This window comes from Tachypleus tridentatus, chromosome 9 (genome assembly GCF_004210375.1).
Source record: "Tachypleus tridentatus isolate NWPU-2018 chromosome 9, ASM421037v1, whole genome shotgun sequence".
In the NCBI taxonomy this organism is placed as follows: Eukaryota; Metazoa; Arthropoda; class Merostomata; order Xiphosura; family Limulidae; genus Tachypleus; species Tachypleus tridentatus.
Window position 1 is genome coordinate 143,815,851 of NC_134833.1, and position 20,232 is coordinate 143,836,082.

The 20,232-nt window shown below is 30.6% G+C and overlaps 2 protein-coding genes across 3 annotated transcripts in view; one reads left to right on the plus strand and one right to left on the minus strand.

Moving 5' to 3' along the window:
* Positions 1 to 43: 43 nt before the first annotated feature.
* On the plus strand, positions 44 to 13,957 carry LOC143226569 (TNF receptor-associated factor 6-like). 2 transcript variants are annotated; one of them, XM_076457714.1, is made up of 4 exons: positions 44 to 387; positions 8,328 to 8,492; positions 9,063 to 9,176; positions 9,761 to 13,957. In XM_076457714.1, the coding sequence occupies exons 2-4, from the start codon at positions 8,365 to 8,367 to the stop codon at positions 9,945 to 9,947; spliced, it is 429 nt and encodes a 142-aa protein (XP_076313829.1). In that variant the 5' UTR covers positions 44 to 387; positions 8,328 to 8,364; the 3' UTR covers positions 9,948 to 13,957. The 2 variants fall into 2 exon arrangements, with proteins under 2 accessions (XP_076313829.1, XP_076313828.1); XM_076457713.1 differs by having other exon boundaries at positions 50 to 517.
* Positions 13,958 to 14,977: 1,020 nt separating this feature from the next.
* LOC143226572 (N-terminal kinase-like protein) overlaps positions 14,978 to 20,232 on the minus strand; it is a 61,206-nt gene continuing 55,951 nt past the window's right edge. Inside the window, 1 exon segment of the mRNA XM_076457720.1 lies at positions 14,978 to 19,377. Within this exon segment, the coding sequence (XP_076313835.1) occupies positions 19,235 to 19,377 (143 nt within the window). The 3' untranslated portion in view covers positions 14,978 to 19,234.

Sequence of the window (20,232 nt, forward strand, 5' to 3'; positions counted from 1 at the left end):
TAGAGACTGTACTCTAGTTGTTTGTATATTTAATGATTTTTTACGCCTGATAAAACACTTTAGATTAAACAATATATAAGATATAACTGTTTCTTTTCATTTTGATCCACTTCTTTTTCATTAAAATAAGAGTTCAAAGCTTCTGTTCCATTAACAAATAGATAGAAAAACTTGATAAAAGGTGGTGTAGATTACATCACAGTCATAAGAATAATACTTAATATTAAACTTGTGAAATGTCGTGAAAACTGGTTTTATTATTTTAACAGTACAAATCTAGGTAATAGGCTTACGTACCATAAAAAGTAGCAAGCTAATTTCTGTCCAATCAAAGGTCGAAGTCTAAAATCGCGGGAGCATTGAATGAGACGAGCCCAAATAAGAAAGGTAGATTTTGGTTAAAAAATAAAGTATTTGTTTAAATGGTTATAAGGTTCAAAACTGCCGTGTAAGTTAAAAACCTTTATGAAATGAGTAATGAAAGCGAACGAAATACTCATGAAATGGTGGAATTCAGGTACTGATAATTCTAGTTTGTTTTCAAAGAAATGTAGTTTAGCTGTTCTTACCATTCTGGTCATACGTTGACGTAACTAATGCTTTAGGCCTAGTAATTTAACCCTCACAGAAGTTTATTAATAATCATATACTATTTCCATCAGTGGATAGAATTATAAGTGTAGGCCTAACGTATTGCAGACAACTTTTTATTACACCACTAATTTTAAATTTGAGAAGTCGTACGTATTTACTTTAAATTACATCTCAGAAAAAACATGTAAGAAACAATTGATTTCATAAACTAAGGGTTTCAAATTTATTTCATTTTAAAAATATTGTAGTAATTATTTTATAGATATAAGTTTGTGTTTCATGTTACAACTTGCATTGCAATAATGCTAGTGCTACAAATAATAGTAATTTATTAAACATAGAAGCGAGAGAAATGTGATTTTTTTTGGTACTGGTAGAACGATTTACTTAAGTCTAGACTATATTATAATTTCGGGTTTAGATTAAGGAATATAACTGCAAATACAGGTGAAAAAAATTATGCATCACATAAATGGCTCACCATTGGTTAAATGACAAGTCTAAAGTCTAAGCTTATGGCTATAATACTAAAATTTTAGTTTTCAAATCCATGTAGATAGTCCATTGACTTGATTAAGTGAATTTTTACACTGTCAGTTGCAATCAGTCTTTCTTATTTTATATTCAAAATTACATATTCAGTGTAGCCTGTGAATTTGGACTTGTGTTATAAATTAGGGCTGATGGAAACCTTTTACTTCAGCTTAATATTAATAGACCATTTACATTTGTTTATCTTTGAGTGCAAAGTTACACAGTGGTGGATGATTCACTGCTGTGTCGTTTTGTGCTAAAGAGTATTAATATAATGCTGAAAAGGCCTTTATCAGTCCTACTCAATGCAAAGGAAACTTTGTTCAAGGTGGTTGTTATTTATAATATACAATAGTTTATATTTTAATTTGAACATTTTCTCACTTATTTTTCAAGATTTCTTTGTTTTTTTTATGAATAAAGTATAAGTTAAATATTTTAGCATATAAACACAGTATATGTGTTGAATAAATAATGTTTTTATTCCATTATTTAGTATTCGTAAATGCAGAAAAAAATATCTTTCTTTGATATATTGTTTAGGCAAGAGTATTCATGATGAAACTTTATAGAATGGGTGGCAACTGCCTGTTGTGGAGACACAGATGTAGAGTACAACATTTCAAAAGTCTTCCACCTTTTGAAAGTCTCATCAGAAATATTATTGTTTGTACAAACATTACTTTGTAAACAATAGTATTTGTATGTATTCAAAACCATGATAAATTTATTGTACTTCAATGAGACCCAAAGGTGATGGATATACAAAAGTTAAAATATTGTTTAGGGGGGGTTATGTGTGTAGAAAGTTTAAAATTTAGTAACTGAAACTGAACTCAGTTGTAGTATAATTTATTTTATGTTTTTGGTGAGCTGCAAAGGGATTATATGTATTTCCAAAACCACATGCATTTTCATGAAAATCGTCAACACCTGTATTGACACCAAAAGTGAAACATTGTCTTCAGTGGAATAGGCATGCTTATTGCTGCTGTCATTATCTGAATCAGATACTTTATTATAACATGTCATGTTTAGTTCATCTGACACTCTAACCTACATAAAAGTTAGTTTGTGTCGTCACATGCGAATTTCCTGAAATAGGAGTAGTCATAAAAGCCTCATTGAGTTTGTTCATATATAATATAATAGCTTGATTACTGTCTGTCCAATGTGATGTTACTGACAGGAAGCCTTGAGGAAGGGGAATGTGCTGTGAAACATTAAGTGTAGTGAGTATTAGTATAATAAGCCTAAAGTAAATAGTAGTATGAGATTACCTAGCTTAGAGAAAAGTGCATAAAATTTATCACAAAAGTAAAAATATTGATTCAACTTAAATTGTATCTGAATCAAGCTATTTTCTGGTATATTACTGGTTTTTAATCTTACAAACAAACCTCTTTAACCAGCAAAGACTATAAATTAAAAAAATCAACACATATTTTTCCAGTTTTGTTGTCTGTACGTTTAATTTCACTTTTAGTACATAGAATAGTAAGAATATTCAGTTATATATATGTAGAAATGGCTGGTATGGGTTGAGAAAATTTTTTTATGTGGAGAAGCAAACAACGTTGTTCTCTCCTCTACATAAAAAAACTCTTTTCAACCCATACCAGCCGTTTTTACATGCGTTTTTCTCGTCATTATGGATTAATATTCAGTTGTACTTTTGTTACTATGCAACATAACATAAAAGCTATTGTTGGGACATAGTACTAAAATGCACTGGCTTTTTTATATATTTGAAGTTGTTAATCTGATTTTTAACAAGAATTATTCTATGAATAAACTACAAATTCATTTCATGAACAATCTTAATTTTGATAAACTTACAAAGAAATTTACTAATGCTTAAATGCATTTGTCTCTTTTGTTGTAAAGCTTGATTTTGCAAAATTTATTTATTTTAGTCAGCTATGAAAGGTTAGGGTATACTATGGGGTGGGGATGAAGAATATTTGCCCCTTTATTTCTGATAAGCTATATACTAACCAAACAAAATTGACAATTAATATTAACTTCTGATCGGAACAAAAAAATGATCTATGTCTCTTTCAGATATTTGCTGTTGATTCATATTTGTCTCTGTTGATGAGTATTGAGACTTGTTTTATGTTGCCAGTAGGAATGTAGGGAAAACGTTGCAATCTTTAAATGTATATTTATAATTTTTAAAGCCACAGAAATTAAATTATTGAATTACTACAACAAGTCATGTAATCATTGACCTTTTATGTGCCTGAAAAGTGCAACATTTATAAATACTTTGACCAAAAGCATGATGGTATGAATCTTAATGAAGAAGTGTTTAGATGAGATATGTTTCAGTAAGTTCATTATATAATGTGGGATATGTAAGAAGCAGCATCCAGGATTGTAATCTTGGCTAATATCAGATTAGGCACAACATTTCTTGGATCAAATGTAAAGTTGTATTCTTCATTTAGTAGTAAGCCAAGTGAGTAGCCTTGTTCATCACTTACTTTATGTAAAAATTATGTATGTTGTGTTATTAATGTGCATATGTCATACTTTTCACGTAGGCGTAGTTAGCCTAGTTGCTTTGCACCATAAAACACCAAACCAACCAACTAACTTTCCATGTAATGTTACATGTCATGCTGTTATTGCAATAAATAATTAACTTTAAAATGTTTTTGTTGTCTTACTTTCCACTGTATTTTAATTTAAAAAAAAAAATTATTTTTTTTCTATGACTTTATTTCCAGCATCCAACAGGAAAGTTTGAAGTAAATGTTTTTTCTGAGTAAGATTTTACTTGTAGCATTTTGTATGACTACAGAATTAATACTATGCCATGTGCCATTTCACCTAAAATTGTATATTTGGTCTAGATTTAGGTGATGTCAAACATAATTTGTGTTTGTGGTATTTTGTAGAACCAATTATTTCAACAAAATAAACCACTTAAATTATTCACAATAACATGTTTTAAAATTGCAACTGTATGCATATTTATAATCTATATCCAAAGTGATGTATTCTGTCTAGATGTAGGTGAATTTTTTTTTCTATGACTTTATTTCCAGCATCCAACAGGAAAGTTTGAAGTAAATGTTTTTTCTGAGTAAGATTTTACTTGTAGCATTTTGTATGACTACAGAATTAATACTATGCCATGTGCCATTTCACCTAAAATTGTATATTTGGTCTAGATTTAGGTGATGTGTTTGTGGTATTTTGTAGAACCAATTATTTCAACAAAATAAACCACTTAAATTATTCACAATAACATGTTTTAAAATTGCAACTGTATGCATATTTATAATCTATATCCAAAGTGATGTATTCTGTCTAGATGTAGGTGAATTGCATTACTGGATTTCTGTTACCTACAAAAAAAAGACTAAAATGCATGTTTTTGACATCAGTTATTTTGCATCATACTTAAACACTCTCATCAGGAATGCACAAGAGCCCTTGGGCATGATTTTTATGCTAGACCAATTGTTAGCCTAAAATTTGGGTTGTACATCTACTTTGTCACTTTACTTGCTGAGTATCAGATCCTTAGTCTAAACCAGTGGTTCTCACCCTTTTTTATGCCCTGCACCCCTAAAAAAATTTGATATGTTCTCGCACCCCTCACAGTAATTATTCATTTAAGAATAAAGGTGAAGGTGGCTAAAACAAATGTTATCTTGCACCCCTTGGAACGCTATCTCTCATCCCCAAGGGGTGTGAGCAACCCTGGTTGGGAACTACTGGCCTAAACTCATCTAGTTGCATTACTGCATGAGATTTTTAGGTTACTGGCTTCAGAAAGTTTTCTAACATTTAAGTAAAGGTAAAAGTACTCGCAGATAGAAAATATTAATGCTATATTTTATTTAATATATAATATTGAAAGTGTACTATATGGATAAAAATAAATACAAACCAAACCAAAACAGTTATTAAACTGTATACAAACAAATCAGTAATTTAAGAGTTAAAATAAAAACTTAATAACATGGTGATAGTAGGTGATTTGTTCAACTCACTACATAATAGTAACCCATAAAAATGTAATTATTCCTTTTCATACAAGTATTTAATAGAAAGTGGAATTGATTCAATTCAAGCATACATTTCATCATTCGATAAGATGTTTATTATAACCACTAGTAATGCTTCAGTAATGTTATTTTTTATTTCAATTGGAAGCATAATTTGTTCATTTAGTCACTTTACTGATAATTACAAAGTGAATTTGTATACTTTAGCAATAGCAATTTTGTTTGTTTGTTTGTTTTGAATTTTGCACAAAGTTACTCAAGGGCTATCTGTGCTAGCCATCCCTAATTTAGCAGTGTAAGACAAGAGGGAAGGCAGTTAGTCATCACCACCCACCGCCAACTCTTGGGCTACTCTTTTACAAATGAATAGTGAGATTGACCATCACTTATAACTATGGCAGAAAGGGCAAGCATATTTGGTGAGACGGGGATGCGAACCCGTGACCCTCAGATTACGAGTCGCACACCTAATCACGCTTGGCCATGCCAGGCCAATAGCAATTTAATAACAGGGGAATACTCATGGAAAACATTTGATACAACATTGAAAGATTAAGTGACTTTTATGAAATTAAACTGAACTCTTTGTGGTAATGGAGGTTGAAGCCCTATGGTTTACAAATACCACATATCTTATTCTTTTATGGTATACATTTCATAGTTGTACCAAATTAAGATCATGTTATAATTTAGCCTCACTACATTACCTTACATAGTAGTGTTTTGGCAAGGAAGCTATTTACTGTTTCATAGAATAATTTCATTTGTCCTTTATTGTGTGTGGAACTGTTCTATATCTGTCAAGTGGGACAAATATATCTGAATTAATGTTTTCCAATTTTGAAATGAGCTATAGAGAGAATGTTAAAGTAGTTTGGTATTTTTAATCAGATTTATTTTTTAAATTAGAACTTGCTGTGAAGTCTCATGGCTACTCTTTCTTAGATGTTTAGCTTGTGGATAATGGTGAACAAGAATCTCTTGACATTTGAGTTATTTGTTAATAACCGTGATTACCATTATCAGTTATTCTAATTATTCTAATACAAATACAAGGTTTTAATCTATAAAATATTATATTATGTTCTCTCTACAAGTAATTTTTAATTTTGCCGAGTCCAAGATGGTTTTCCACAGGAAAGAAACTGGCAAGTTCAGCCAAAGTGACCAACCTTATAAAAACTATATTAGAGTTAGGATAGAGAAAATAATAAATGGAATATAAACTTTTACTGAAAAAATATATTTGAAATTTATTTATAAAGTTGTTATATGTTACACAGATGAAACTTGAGATTTTGGAGATCCAGAAAAGTATTTTTAATCTTAACATGAAACCAAAGACAGTATATGAGAAGTGGCATTTAAGCAGAATTCTGAATTATGTATTCAGGAAATTTTTATAAAAAGCAAAAACTTGAGCACTGCATTTATTAAATTCAGATGTAAAAAGAGCTACAGGTTACAAAATTATCAACTGTTTACTAGGTAGTGCTACGTGAAAAGTATTCTACTACTTCAAGATGCTTTTACAAAACAATGCATATTCAAAAAACATATTTGGAAACAATGAGCAAATTAATCAGTAGAGATGACTTGCATCTTTTTTTGAGGGCACATCATTTGCACTGAAATGTTTTATCATTAGCCCTAAAGTTTCAAAGAAAACCAGCATTTAATGCAGATGTAGATGACATGAAATCCTCCACTATGCATTGTACAATAACTAAGAAGTGAGACATCAAATTGCAGTTCATCACCTTTGATGTGGAGCCCACATCCCATCATCCTGTCTCCCAGGTGAATGTTGGCACCTATGGTATGATTTTAGATTTAGTGTAGAACCAATCAACACAAGTCCTCACACATGTTTATGGTTGTTTGTATTCCTCCCTTGATTATATTCCTTCTCTGTTGTGGGTTACAGTTCTGTGCTTTTTCCTTTCCTTCGTGTATCTTTTATCAAGGATGTTATTGCTTTTTGGATGGTTCCAGTCAGTTTTACTCATGGATAAGTTGATTTCTATTACATAGACATTGTTTCAATACCAGATATTGGCTCCCCAGATTGATGTATCAAAGCTAACATCATACTCTAGAATTGGAGTGGTTCTAGATTCCCTCCAGTCTCTTGAACTTGAGAGAAAGATGGTATGATCCTCATCCTATCTTTGCATGGATTTTAGATGTAATTGACTTTCTGAGTATTGTACACTGTGTCCTAGCCACTTCACACCTAGGGGCACATCCATTGTTTTGCCCACTTTTATACTATTAGAGATTGTTACATATATGTTTACATGATAGGATCATTGTCTTGCCACAGTCCTCTCCAACTTGGATATAGTCCTCTCATTTTGCCTCCCTTGTTTACTACGCATTACACAGATGGGTGAAGAGTATACTTGGTTCAGAAGTGGTGCATTCTCATTATCTGATCTTTGGACCTGACACTCATTTCCAGGGGTATCATTTGGATGATTTTAAAGGGTTCTTCTGTCATTCTCTCACACCAATTCTGCTTCCTTTTTATTGTAGGATTCTAACTGAACAAAGGGATGTACTGTATCGGAAGTTATATTTTCATGTAATGAAAATGTATTTTCAACAGATACTTCCCTCTTCTTGCAGTTCCCATCCCACCTCCTCACTTTCCTTCTGTGCTTACATCTTTTACAAATTTCAAAGTAATTGGTTGTGGTGTACAGAGCAAGTCTCATGTCCCTTGGTGGTGAAGTAATGTATGATAATTTGCTTGAGAGATATGTTTGAATCGTTTGATTCCAATAAAGGAGAGAAGCAGCTTTGTGCCATGCATAAAAAATTGTTACATATAAAGGGAAGCCCTGGACAAACATAGCTAATCTTGTGAAGAGAGGGAAGTGCCTATCGAAAATATATTTTCAGTATAAGAAAATTTATAACTTTTCTGCATCTTATAAACAGAATAAGTTAATTTTGAAACAGTAATAATGTGGTATTAGTGTTAGGAAAATCATTAAATGTACTTATAAAAATTTCAAGTCAAAGAAAGCTTCTTGCATTATTTCTGAAAGAGGCATACAGTGGGTTGAAGTAATTAAAATTGAACATTTTTTTTCCCCCTTAAGATACAGAATGGATCTGATGAAATGTCTGTTTTAAAGGAAAATTTTGTCATGTTTTATTTTCAAGGTATAGTTGTCCTGTGTGCCTCTCACCTCGACTGAAAATGGTAACAGGAATGTGCCAACACAGAATATGTATAGGGTGCTTGTACAATAGGGAAGATGGCAGTCTAAGAACCAGCATGTCCAAATGTCCAACATGCCAAAAACCATCTGTGTTTCCAATTAAAAGGTTTGTATGTAACGAGTAAAGTCCATATTAAATATTCTTTGTATGTATATATGTATACAACTAATTCTTTAGTTTCTTTCAACTAAAATAGAAACTTTTTCAAACCTTGTACCTTATGAATATGTTTAACTATGTTGAAATACAAGGTGTAATTAAAATATATAACAAGATGAGACTGCTCCCTTTTAAAATTTAGACAATGTTTCAACCTAAATCTAACCTTTCACTTTTTTGTTGTTACCACTGTAGATTGTGTTTTCATGGCAAGATTCTAAGGCATAATTATTTTTACTTATGAAAAAATATATATTTTTTTTCATGTGAATTAATCGTTTTTTTAAAAATTGAAATATGAGGTATCCACTATGTATTGATGTTTGAAAAGTAAATTATGTCCATTCAATTAATTTTGACTAGCTCTGACTGTATATGTTAGTGACTTTGTCACTTTGTTAGTGATTTATCAGGTATTGGAATTTATTGCTTCTTAGCCTATAGAATTCTTAACTTAGAGATTCCTTGATTTGTCTGATAATCAAAACTAAACTTTGTTTATGTATTGATAAAAAGGCCTGACATTCCAGAAGATAACATATTGATTCAGAAGATGTTAGGAGTAACACAGTGTCCAAATAGTAATTGCTTTACAGAACTCTGGGAATGGGAGTTAAGTGACCATTTGAAGTAAGTTCAATTAGGTATATAGTTTAAAGTTTAATGTGTAAATTTATCAGAATGTTTGTTAATATCTTACAAAAATGCCTTTTTTGACTTGCTATTTATGTTGGTGAATTATCAAGTCCTTATCTTGAAGTGTATGCTGAAACATTTATATAAAGTTCTTTATAATAGTAGGGTAGCATAACATGAGGGCTACATAATTCAGCAGTTATGTGGAAGGCTGTTTCCAGTAATAATATATCGTACTTACATGATGAAGATAAGCTGTTATCTTCCTGTAAGATAAAAATGTACACTAGCTAATTTAAAGTTCCCCAGTGGCACAGTAGTAACTCTGCTGAAACACTAGACTGGTGAGCACAGCATAGATAGTCCATTTTATAACTTTGTGTTTAAAAACAATAAATATATAACCTACATATAATGCAAACTTTTGTGTTATTTTCTCTACTAAGAAGAGAATAATACTCAGGTTCTAAATATAACTGTGAAACTTTAAGATTTCTAAATTCCTTGTAATGTAATAATATTAAGATTTTAAGATGTTAATACATCTGAAATATATCAAATAATAACTTATTCTCCAGGAAATGTTCTCATACTCCAGTAAAAATTGGAACCTCAAAAAAAAAAAGTCATAGAAGTGCTAGCAGTGTGTCAGTGTTGTCTCCTACAAACAGTGAAAGAAAGATTAGGTGCAGGACACGAAGTCGAGCATTGGCCAAGCAGTGGGAAACTGTCTCAAACGTTCATTTGAGAAAACAAAGAAAATGACGTGCTTTTGTACATCTCGGTGAAGTATTCGCCAGAATGTTATAAGTTGCTAAAACATAAAATTGAAAGGATAAACGTGTAAAAATATATTTGGTTTTCACAAATGTTTCATTTTTGTGTGTGTATGTCTGTGGGGAAAAAAAAAGTGAATTTCATTACTTTTAATAGTGTACATAATGTAAATGTTATTCAGCATCAGTTTTTAACTGAACTTTTAATAATCTTTTTAGTTTCTGGAAGATATGTTACCTTGAAGTTACAAGTTTCTGATACTATGACAGTTTGGTTATTCAGTGTAGTACAGAAATAATAAATTTATTTAGAATAAACATTAAAAATCATTAATTTTTTTTTTACAGGTTAGTAATGTCATAAGGTTGTACTCCACTACAAGCATATCAGAATTTTAAAATTAATATTTTACTGTTATAGTTGAGATTAATATTGTTTGTTATACTGAATTAAGGAAAAAATATTGTGGATAGCTTCATTTACAAACTCTCAGATTTTACTAAATGTTTATAAGTTGGAGAAAATGTTTGGAATTTTTAGTTAATTCTGAGAGTAGGTAGTTATTTATCTATCAGTTATAAATTTGAAATAGTACAAACTATTTGTTTTAAAGTATAATTCAGTTTTTCTGTCATTTGTCTAATTTAGGGCTACATTAAGAAAATTGAGTCACAGGTAACCGGAAAAAGTTGGACCCCATCTTTAAAATGATAAATAACAAAAGACACAGGTTAAATATGCCTAAATATTTTCGAGTCACTGATATGTAATTGTCCATTACTTCAAATGTCCTATGTAATCATAAAATTTTAGCAAAATTGCCAAAAAGAATAAAAAAATATAAAATACATTTTAGTATATAGGTGAAGAGAAAATATTTAAAAAATAGTTCAAAACAATTAATTTTATTTTTAATAAAAAAATGTGTTATTTTATAAATTGCAAGACGTATGTCACAAAATGCAATCCATATAAAAATAGATTTTTGGTGAAGAATTCTTTCCACATAAGGGAATGTTGATGTTGAACCATGAGATTTGATTTAGGGATTTTTTATGGTGTATTAACATCTTATGATTTTGAAAATTGCAGAATCTATAGGTATATCCATTTTTTGTAAAACTTTTAATTCATTGTTGTTCTCGGGTCATAATGTTGATGTCTGGATTTTATTAGGATGTATGAATGATTCAGATTTTTCCCTTATGTCAGCTAACAGCATGTCACATATTATGTAAACACATTAATAAGAACAAATGCATTTAAAGTAAAATTCGTTTTTGTACTTGAACCATCATTAGAAGAAAAAAAATTATCTCCCCTCCATTTTGTTTTTATACAAGTTTTTTTTCCAATTATTTTGATTGCCTCTTTGTCATATGTTTCTCTGGCAAGCTCATTAAATTGTTCCAAGCTACAATGAAGATATCAGTTTGTAGGTTAGTGGTTATATTTTGTAAGGCTTTTGATGTCATGTCAAAATGATTTAAAATATAATCTCAGCTGACTATTTGTAGCACAAGTTCAAATGAGTTCAATTTATTTTCTATTTCTGCAGTTTATACTTTAACAATAATTCTTCTTATCAAAAATTCATCACACCTTGCCTTCTCACTTTGAATTCAGTTTTGAGATCTTTAATATTATCATTGCAAGCTTGACCACCTTGTTATTGATAAACATTTTAGAGTTAAGTGTTGCTAGTTTTGATAGCACTTTTCTAATACAGCTCATTTGTTCAAAAGAATACACAAACTTTGTACTGAATTAAAATATGTAACTGTGCCCAAACAGTATTCAGCTGCACTTTTTCCAGTCACATTTAATGGATGCCTTAAACAAGGTATATGAGTTTTAATTCTCATCTGTAGTCCTTGTTACTGACCAGACATAGTTGATACATTGTCATAACTTTGGCCTCTGCAGTCTATTATGTCAAAACCTAGCAACTTTTAAGTTTTCCACTTTTATTGGTAAACAAGTGTCTCCACTGGATATTCCATATCTGCAAATAAGCATTAACTGGATGTAAAGTCTGACAGTCTACAATGATTGCAAAGAACTGTTCTTTTTATTTTATTTATAAATTAAGATTCTTGTATATCACTTAGGAGTTACATAAATTCATCAGATATCAAAGAAAATTAAGTAATATGGTGTTTCCTAAAATTTGTCTTGTGAGATTCTTTGCTGTATGTGTGTAAAGACAAACTTGTTAAGGTATTCATAATACTTAATAACTTGTATTATTCTTAAAACAAAATTGTGACCCCTAAATGGTAAGCCTGGTTTAGCTAAGTGTTGTATTGTAGCAAATACTCCTTTTGAGAATTCTCTCTGATGGTTTTAAGTTTTATTCTCATTCAAAATATTTATCTATTCTACTCTCTATAAGAGAATTTGATGAAGAAAAAGTACATTGACAGTCTGGTGCATATTTTTCAATTGCAGTATCCTCCTGTCAGTAAGATATATTTCTTAGTGGATGAAAAAACTAACCCAATTCCTGTTTCTTGTTGTGTCCCCCCAAAAAAAAAAACAGCATTGCAATTATGTCTGGAGTATGAGTGAGTGCCTTATATGGCTAATGTTTTCACACTTTTAGCATTTACAAAAATGTACGACACTTTTTTTTTAGAAACTTAATATCCTCACATATTCTTGATTACAACAGGGTGATAATGACATAGCAGTGGTATGTTTGCTAGTGTAACTCACTGTAAAATGCCGTAATCTGTACATGCAACTTTATTTGATTCTTTATTATATTTTTTTTTCTTAACATTGTCAGTGATCTGTGCTAGTGCTTAACCCCCAGTGTTAGACATCTGATTTTTGGTTGGGTTTTTTATAAATGTTTTTCCTTCAAAGGATTTTGGTATTTTTTCTATAAAATGTAATAGCGAAAGAACTTTGTTCTAAATTATTAGGAACTTTCAAGGACCAAGGAACCTACTAATAATTAATAAACTATAAATTACAAATGTTTTCCTGGAAGCTTCTAATGTATAACGTTAAAGTATAATTGTAAAAAAAATAACATTTTGACACAAAAAAGGACATGTAATAATGACTAGTTAAAAAACCTTTTTGTTCAATTTTTTTCCAGATTTATGGGGCCCTAGACATAATTTGGCCATAGCTTAAAAACTGGGGATATGATTAGTGCAAATTAAAAATTGGAAAAAAAAGAATAAAAAATCCAATAAAACAAGTTATTTAAACATAAAATAGTTCAGTAACTAGACATTTAACAATGGAAAGAACTGGTTATTTTCTAATAATAGCTACATGTGAATAATGAATATTCAACAAAAGTTTGTGATATAACTTCCAAAATAATTTGTATGTGGGAGGTATTATCTCTAAAATTCCACTGCAGAATGTAAATAGATGTATTTAACCTGACCATGTCTTTTGTTTACCTGGTTTAGCTTTGAAGAATTTTCACATATCTATCATGTAATGGAAATTTGAGTGATATTTATGTTGGTTTTGTTGGAGGGCTTTTTTTATGTTACATCCAGAAAAAAAAAAGTTTAAAGATATTAAAGTGTAGGTTGCTGGCACTTTTAGAATTATATTAAACAACTAAAATTGCTTGCATCCTGATTGAGCTGTCACAAAATATATTGAAAAGTGAGGCAACCTTTGAATTAGTTCTGTTTTTGTGATTGTTGAATTCACAATAAAACTATTGAACATAAATCTTATATTCAAGACAAGAACATTACAAGCAATGATTTGAGTTGTACATTATCTGAAACATTTAATATCAAACTAAAGTGTCTATATTTTAAGTTTCTGTGGAAAACTAATTCTGGTATTAGGTAATTATTTTCTACTACTATACTTAGACTTAAAGTTATCAAAAACTTGTTTTGAGGACATATTTTCTATTGTAGTTCACTGATCTCTTGGAAGGGTTATTGTGAACATTAGTTGGATATTAGTGTTTGTAAAAGCATAATGGAAATAAAAGTTAATGGATTCTATAATATGTGCAATAAGTGTACCTTGCTGACATACTGTCAGATAAGCTTGTTTTTAAATCTATCAAAGTTTGTCTGGGTGTGACCTGGTGTTTAGCATGCCAAACCATAAATCCAAGGGCAAATTTGTGTTCTGTTGCTTCAGAAACATGCTCCATGCTTTGGGATCATTCATGTGTTGTAAGAGTGACAATCAAAATCCTGCTACTTGATTAGAGTAGCCCAAAAGTTGGCAGTAAATGCTGTTGACTAGATGTGCCTTCCCTTCTGTCTATCAGTTCAAAATTAGGAAGGCTACTTGTGTAGATTTACATGAACAATTTGTTTCAAAATGTTTTCACCATTGGTCAATACTGGTTCTAAGCTTACTAAAAGTATTTTTTAAAGTTGTCCCAAAAATGACCATAATATTTAATTAAAACTTTCTTTCAAAAAAATAGTTGTGTATTAAAAAACTACCAAAATCATTGAGATACAATGTGGTTTAAGTACATGTTTGCCAGAAACAATAGCTGGAGATGACAATATTGGTTAGTTTCATCAAGTTCTCATTTCATTTTTGTTTCACTCAATTTCTATCATCAATGGCTGATTTTTAAAGTAAAGATTCTAATACAGTAACAAATAATATGACAATTTTATTCTATTACTTACTTATTAAATTTAGCTATTAATGACATGTATTTTTTGTTTTATGATAACAGAGAAAATGTATAAGCCACATCTTGCCTGGGTAGCAGTTTTGTTCTCAGCATTTATTCATGCAATCCAAAAAAAACATCTCAACTGCAATGTTTCCATTTATCCTTTGAAAGACAGTTTGATTGTTCTTATAAAAGTGGATGAGGAAATGAATTCAAATTTTTCTTTTACATTTGATATGTACAGTGGATTACACAATATTATGCTGACATATATTGGAAAGATAGTTTCACTCAACATAGTTGTGTACTTTAGAAATTGAAGAAGTATTTTATATAAAATTCCTGTAATTTAACATCAGTCTAGTTTCACACTGAAACCTCAGTCACAATGATGCTTTTATTCAAAATCCATACATTTTTCTTATTTTTTTATTTAATTTTAACTTTTATTTAAAATTAGAAACTATATTCAAAAATTGTTTTATCTCATGAAAGTTGTTTTAATAATTATATACCCAATTTAAAAACTTAGTTATTCATAAAACAGGTCACACAATTAAGTTCAAAATCAACCTACTTTCATTGTCTGTTTCCATTTATTTCAAATACCACCTTCAAATTAATTACTTGGTAAGGCTTAATGTAAATAAGAGAAGCTAGCATATAAATGTGCAAAAATATAAATATTAAAGTGTAAGGGTAACAATACTATTAAAACAGTCTCCATTGCCCCAAATGTTAAACTGCATTAAAAAAGAGAACACTTGCATAAGGGGATAATGAAATAAAAATTCTTATATTGAGTTCAGTAGTCCTAATAGTAGTAGTATTTTTCATAATGACATTGGAACCATTGATTTCCATGCTGGCACATTTTTTTGGGTTACCAAAGATTCTGATTATGTTAGCAATTTGAAGCTTGGTGATGTTGGTTTAGATATTGCAACTCTGTTTAGTAACCTTTCCCTAGATGAGACTTAGCCTGCATCTTACTCGTGTTTTCCAAAATCAACTTGTTAAAGGGCGAAGTGGAAAACTTTTCAGACAACAGGTAAAATTTTCCATGAAAGTCTGATTTCAGTTCAACATTAGATTGATAGGGTCAAACTTAGCACCTGCCATGGCCGAGAAACTGTTGTATTAAATTCAAAGTGCTCCTTTACGGTTGCTATGCTAATGACGTGCTTGTAATATTTCAAAATGAATATCAGTTTGTGAAATGTGTAAAATATTTGAATTCTGAATATGTTAACACTGAGTGTGAATATTCAACTTTTTCCTGACATGTTTTCAACAGACGAGAATGTTTTGATGTACGTCTTTAATAGAAACCTACCTACACCAGACTATACACCTGCTTTAACAGCTTTTTTCCACTTAATTTCAAAGAAAACTTTGTGAAATATCTTTTATTTCTGGATGCACTGTATCACCAGTTTCACTGCTATAGTTACTCAGGCTAGAATCTGATTTGAAACTACTTTATTGATATTGCCATCAATAACTCTTCAACTACATCTACTGAAGTTAGTGAATGATGACGTCTTCAAGCTACAGGTAATGGTGTTTCTATTGTTCACAGGCTTACATTCAAGAAGTTTGAAAAAGAAACTATTCATCATAATCAGTCTATCCACCTTCTATTTGTGTTCTGACAATTATTGAGAATTAAAGTATTTTCAGTTTTAAAGGTCATATCCAGTTTCCTGAACTGTCCTGTATTATGCATTCTGCTGTCAAATGTCCTGGATCAGGTGGGAGATCCTTTAAAGGAATTCTCTAATCCTGGGTTCAAGGACAGTTCATGCATTTTTTTGGTATGCATTAAGTCAGTGGTTCTCAACCACTTTACCACCAAGGACCCCTTTTTACTATTTTTTTTCCCACCATGGAACCCATGTTTTTGAAAGATTCCATCTACCTGACAAACTGTTTGTATTAACTAATAGTTTACTTGTTTTCCCATTTTTCACTATAAACTAAAATACATGTATAACTGAGTGTGCAATTAAATAGCATTATTATAAAACTTGTTTAATGAGACTGTGTTACCTTTATGAATCCAAGGTTGGGAACCACTGGATGAAGTGAATATGATGTGGTCCCAACTCCAGTATGTTCAAAATAATTAGTGAAGCTGGAAGAGACTATGCTATGAGTAAAAAAGATTGTGCTCATCCTCCCAATGAAGCCTAAATTAAGTAAATAGCTACTAAACTTTTACCCATGATTTAGGCAACTGAATTTTTACATAAACTCTCACACCCAACTGTGTAAAAATTCTTGTGTTCATCCAACTCAATTTAATCTGAGCAAAACTAAAACATTCTGATATAAACCAGCTTATAATAACTACTGCAACCTTGGAAGAACAATTTAATAGGCCTCATATAAATATATTTTTTTTTTCTATTAAACAAAAATTAAAAGGATTCCTATGCTACAGGCTATAATGGGGTTTGTTTTGAATTTCACACAAAGCTGCATGAGGGCTATCTGTGCTAGTTGTCCCTAATTTAACAGTGTAAGACTAGAGGAAAGGCAGCTAGTTATAACTGCCAACTCTTGGGCTACTTTTACCAACAAATAGTGGGATTGACCACTATTATAATGCCCCCATGGCTGAAAGTATGCTTGGTGTGATGGGGATTTGAACTTGCGACCCTCAGATTACAAGTCGAATGCCTTAACCCACCTGGCCATGCTGGGCCCTATAATGTGGGAGTAATAATCTTTTCAGATAAATAAAAACAAGCATAATCAAAAACATCACAAAAATTATTATTTCTGCTTATTAAAAAATACTACTAGTCAGAGGTTTGGATTTGCTAATTTTAATGCAGTTCTTCCTTTTGGTTTTATTTTACTTGACTGTTGAATATTAATATTGGATGTTGGTTCTATAATTTTTAGTATAATAGTTTTTTTTATTATTATTATTCACCTGAAATACAAAGTTAGTTTGATGTAAAAAAAACCTAAACTCTGGTTGATGAAAACTTTAAATTATGGGAATATTGGAACCTAACTAAATACTTGTAGATTTGAATTGTCTTTTAAACAGTTTAATGTATAATCCTGCAAAAATGTGTATTTATATTTTTTTAAATGATAGAATCCCTATACAACAGCCATGACATAGAATAAAGCAACAATTAAACCTTATGCTTTAATAATGGTTATTACAATTAGCATTAAGATGACGAAATTAAGTTTCACAAAGGTCCACTTTTCAAAAGAACTTGGGTTATAGGGTTTTCGTCTTCTATCAAGTCTTATTGAACCTATGTGTTTTTCTGACATCACGAAACTAAATTATTATTTGCTGCTAATGAGACATGATTTATTTAAAACCTCTTGCTCAAAATATAAGAATAATTTACTAAATCAAAATGACATTTGGGTGCTGTGTTCAATAACCAAGATGAATGACTCATCTAATTAACAAAGCAGTTAACTAATTAACAAAATTACCTTATTTTGTTATTCTAGGGAGTATGCATGACTGATGCCTCACCAAATTGGTTGCATCAGGTCAAATAAAACATTCTTAAGAAAATAATGCCAGTAATGATGTTAATGTACCAGACTTTACTGAGGTCTAGGAGAGACCAAGTCTTTCATTGTGCAGGATTAGGGGTGACAGTTCTACAAATAAGAAATTCACTTTTTCTAACTGTAATAATAAATAAGGGTTTCTTATTTCAAATGATAAAATATAAACTTTTACAGTTTGCCTGTGTAACTTGGGTTGGTATTTACTAAAGCAAGTGGAACTACTATAGTGTTTGATTATAGTACAAATAACCTACTAGTTATATATATACATACACACATACATATTTCAGCATAAGAATACTCAATTAAAAAATCAAACATAACACTACAACACTAAATATACCCAGTGCCTAGTTTCAGAGTAAGAATGGACACACTAAAACCTTACCAATCTGAATGGTCTTGGCTCTCATGTTTATATTCCATGGTTATTTTGGCTGTTTGTTAAAGCAAGTCTAGTACAGTTACGAGAGTTGGAAATATACATTAATCCATCACAAATAGCATTTGTAATGCTTGATTATAAGAAGTGAAAATAATAGTGAGCTGTATTACAATGCTGAAGAATCCTTATATAAACTATATTTTCCGTTCTCGTTACTACAAATAAGCTTCTACACACCAAATACATATTTTCACCCTGCTTTTCACACAGTTTTAATTTATACTGCAGGCGAAAGTGAAAACAGAGTTGGTGGAAGAAAAGAGGTTTCTAAGTATGAAACATAGATTTTAAAAACTGTACTTCAAGAACTTAACCTCTTAAAGACTGCAAAATACTGATTATACTGTTGTGATTTTTACCTCTGTGTTTGTCCAAAATATTGCAAGAAAACAAATGAATAAGGGAAGTATTCAAAGCCAGTGTGTTTACATAAACACTGCACTTGTTTTTGTACACAAAGTGTTATTTAACTTTCCACAAGTCAAAAATACAGACGTTTTTTGCTATCAAGTAAAAAAATAAGTCATGTTTAATACATACACACATCAAGTGCTTCAGTTAAACATTCATATAGCTGTGAAACGAATATACACAGTCGGTAGAAAGGATAAGTTTACTGCAAGTCTGTTTCAAACATTAATGCTCTTTTCTAACACCCAATTTCATTGGACCACTAGTTCCCTGTCGAGCAGCTTTTCTTGCTTGAAATTCTTTTAGTTTCTGTTGTCGTCTTTCCTCTCGTTTTTTCCTTACTTCTTCAGTCTTATTCTGTGTTTTATCTGTGAATTCACGGTCACTTTTATCAGTTTTACAGCCGTACAGATACACATCCAGAGAAAAACAACGTGTATGGAAAACTCTGGTGATACTCTACACAAATGGCATTTAAAAAATTTTAAAACAAGTAAACTAAATTTTATCAATGTACTCCACCTTCTCTCCCCAAACTCAAAATATTTTACAGAAACTTGTACTCATTAACCATTTTTATCCAGTTTAGTTGCATATTAAATCTATTCAATCTCTAGCTTTGCTCTTGGCTTAATGGTTTCTAAGTTATGCATATAAAAAACAAAATGTAATTCCTGTATGAAACAGAGCTTACAACTCCTCCATATTTTGTTCATTGAACAAACTTACTCATCCATTCATTGCTCTACAGGACCTCTTTTCCCTTTTATAAGTTGTTTAAAGAGGCCTTACTCTTCCATACTGGGATCATCTTTAACCTTTCCTAAACTGTTGAAATAGATTTTCCATTAAATTTTCTATGGTGATGTGTTCTGGTTAATGCAACTACAATGACCTTTGTTTTGCCATGGACTTTATGAATTAACATCAAGGACTGACTTTTTAAAACCCCAGATTCTAACTATGTGTATGTAATGTAAACTAGATATATACTTCTAAAAGTCAAGAATGCACAAATCATCTACAATAGCTACAGAACCTCAAAACACGTGTACAGAACATATTTACTTATTACATAGAAAACCAGGCCCCTTAACCCTTTCAAGTGTCATAGAAACAGACTATTGCTTTCATATAAAGCTCAACTACAATGATTCCTGCCATGCCCTGAAAAGAACCATTTGTTGGAATATTTGTTTTTATCATACTTTTTTCTGGTCTTA

Bases quoted from the DNA above. Each gene is read 5' to 3' on its own strand.
- LOC143226569 (XM_076457713.1), top strand. From the start codon at position 471: ATGAGTAATGAAAGCGAACGAAATACTCATGAAATGGTGGAATTCAG. The intron at 518-8,327 runs GTACTGATAATT...TTTATTTTCAAG, and splicing joins CATGAAATGGTGGAATTCAG to GTATAGTTGTCCTGTGTGCC. The intron at 9,177-9,760 runs GTAAGTTCAATT...CTTATTCTCCAG, and splicing joins GAGTTAAGTGACCATTTGAA to GAAATGTTCTCATACTCCAG.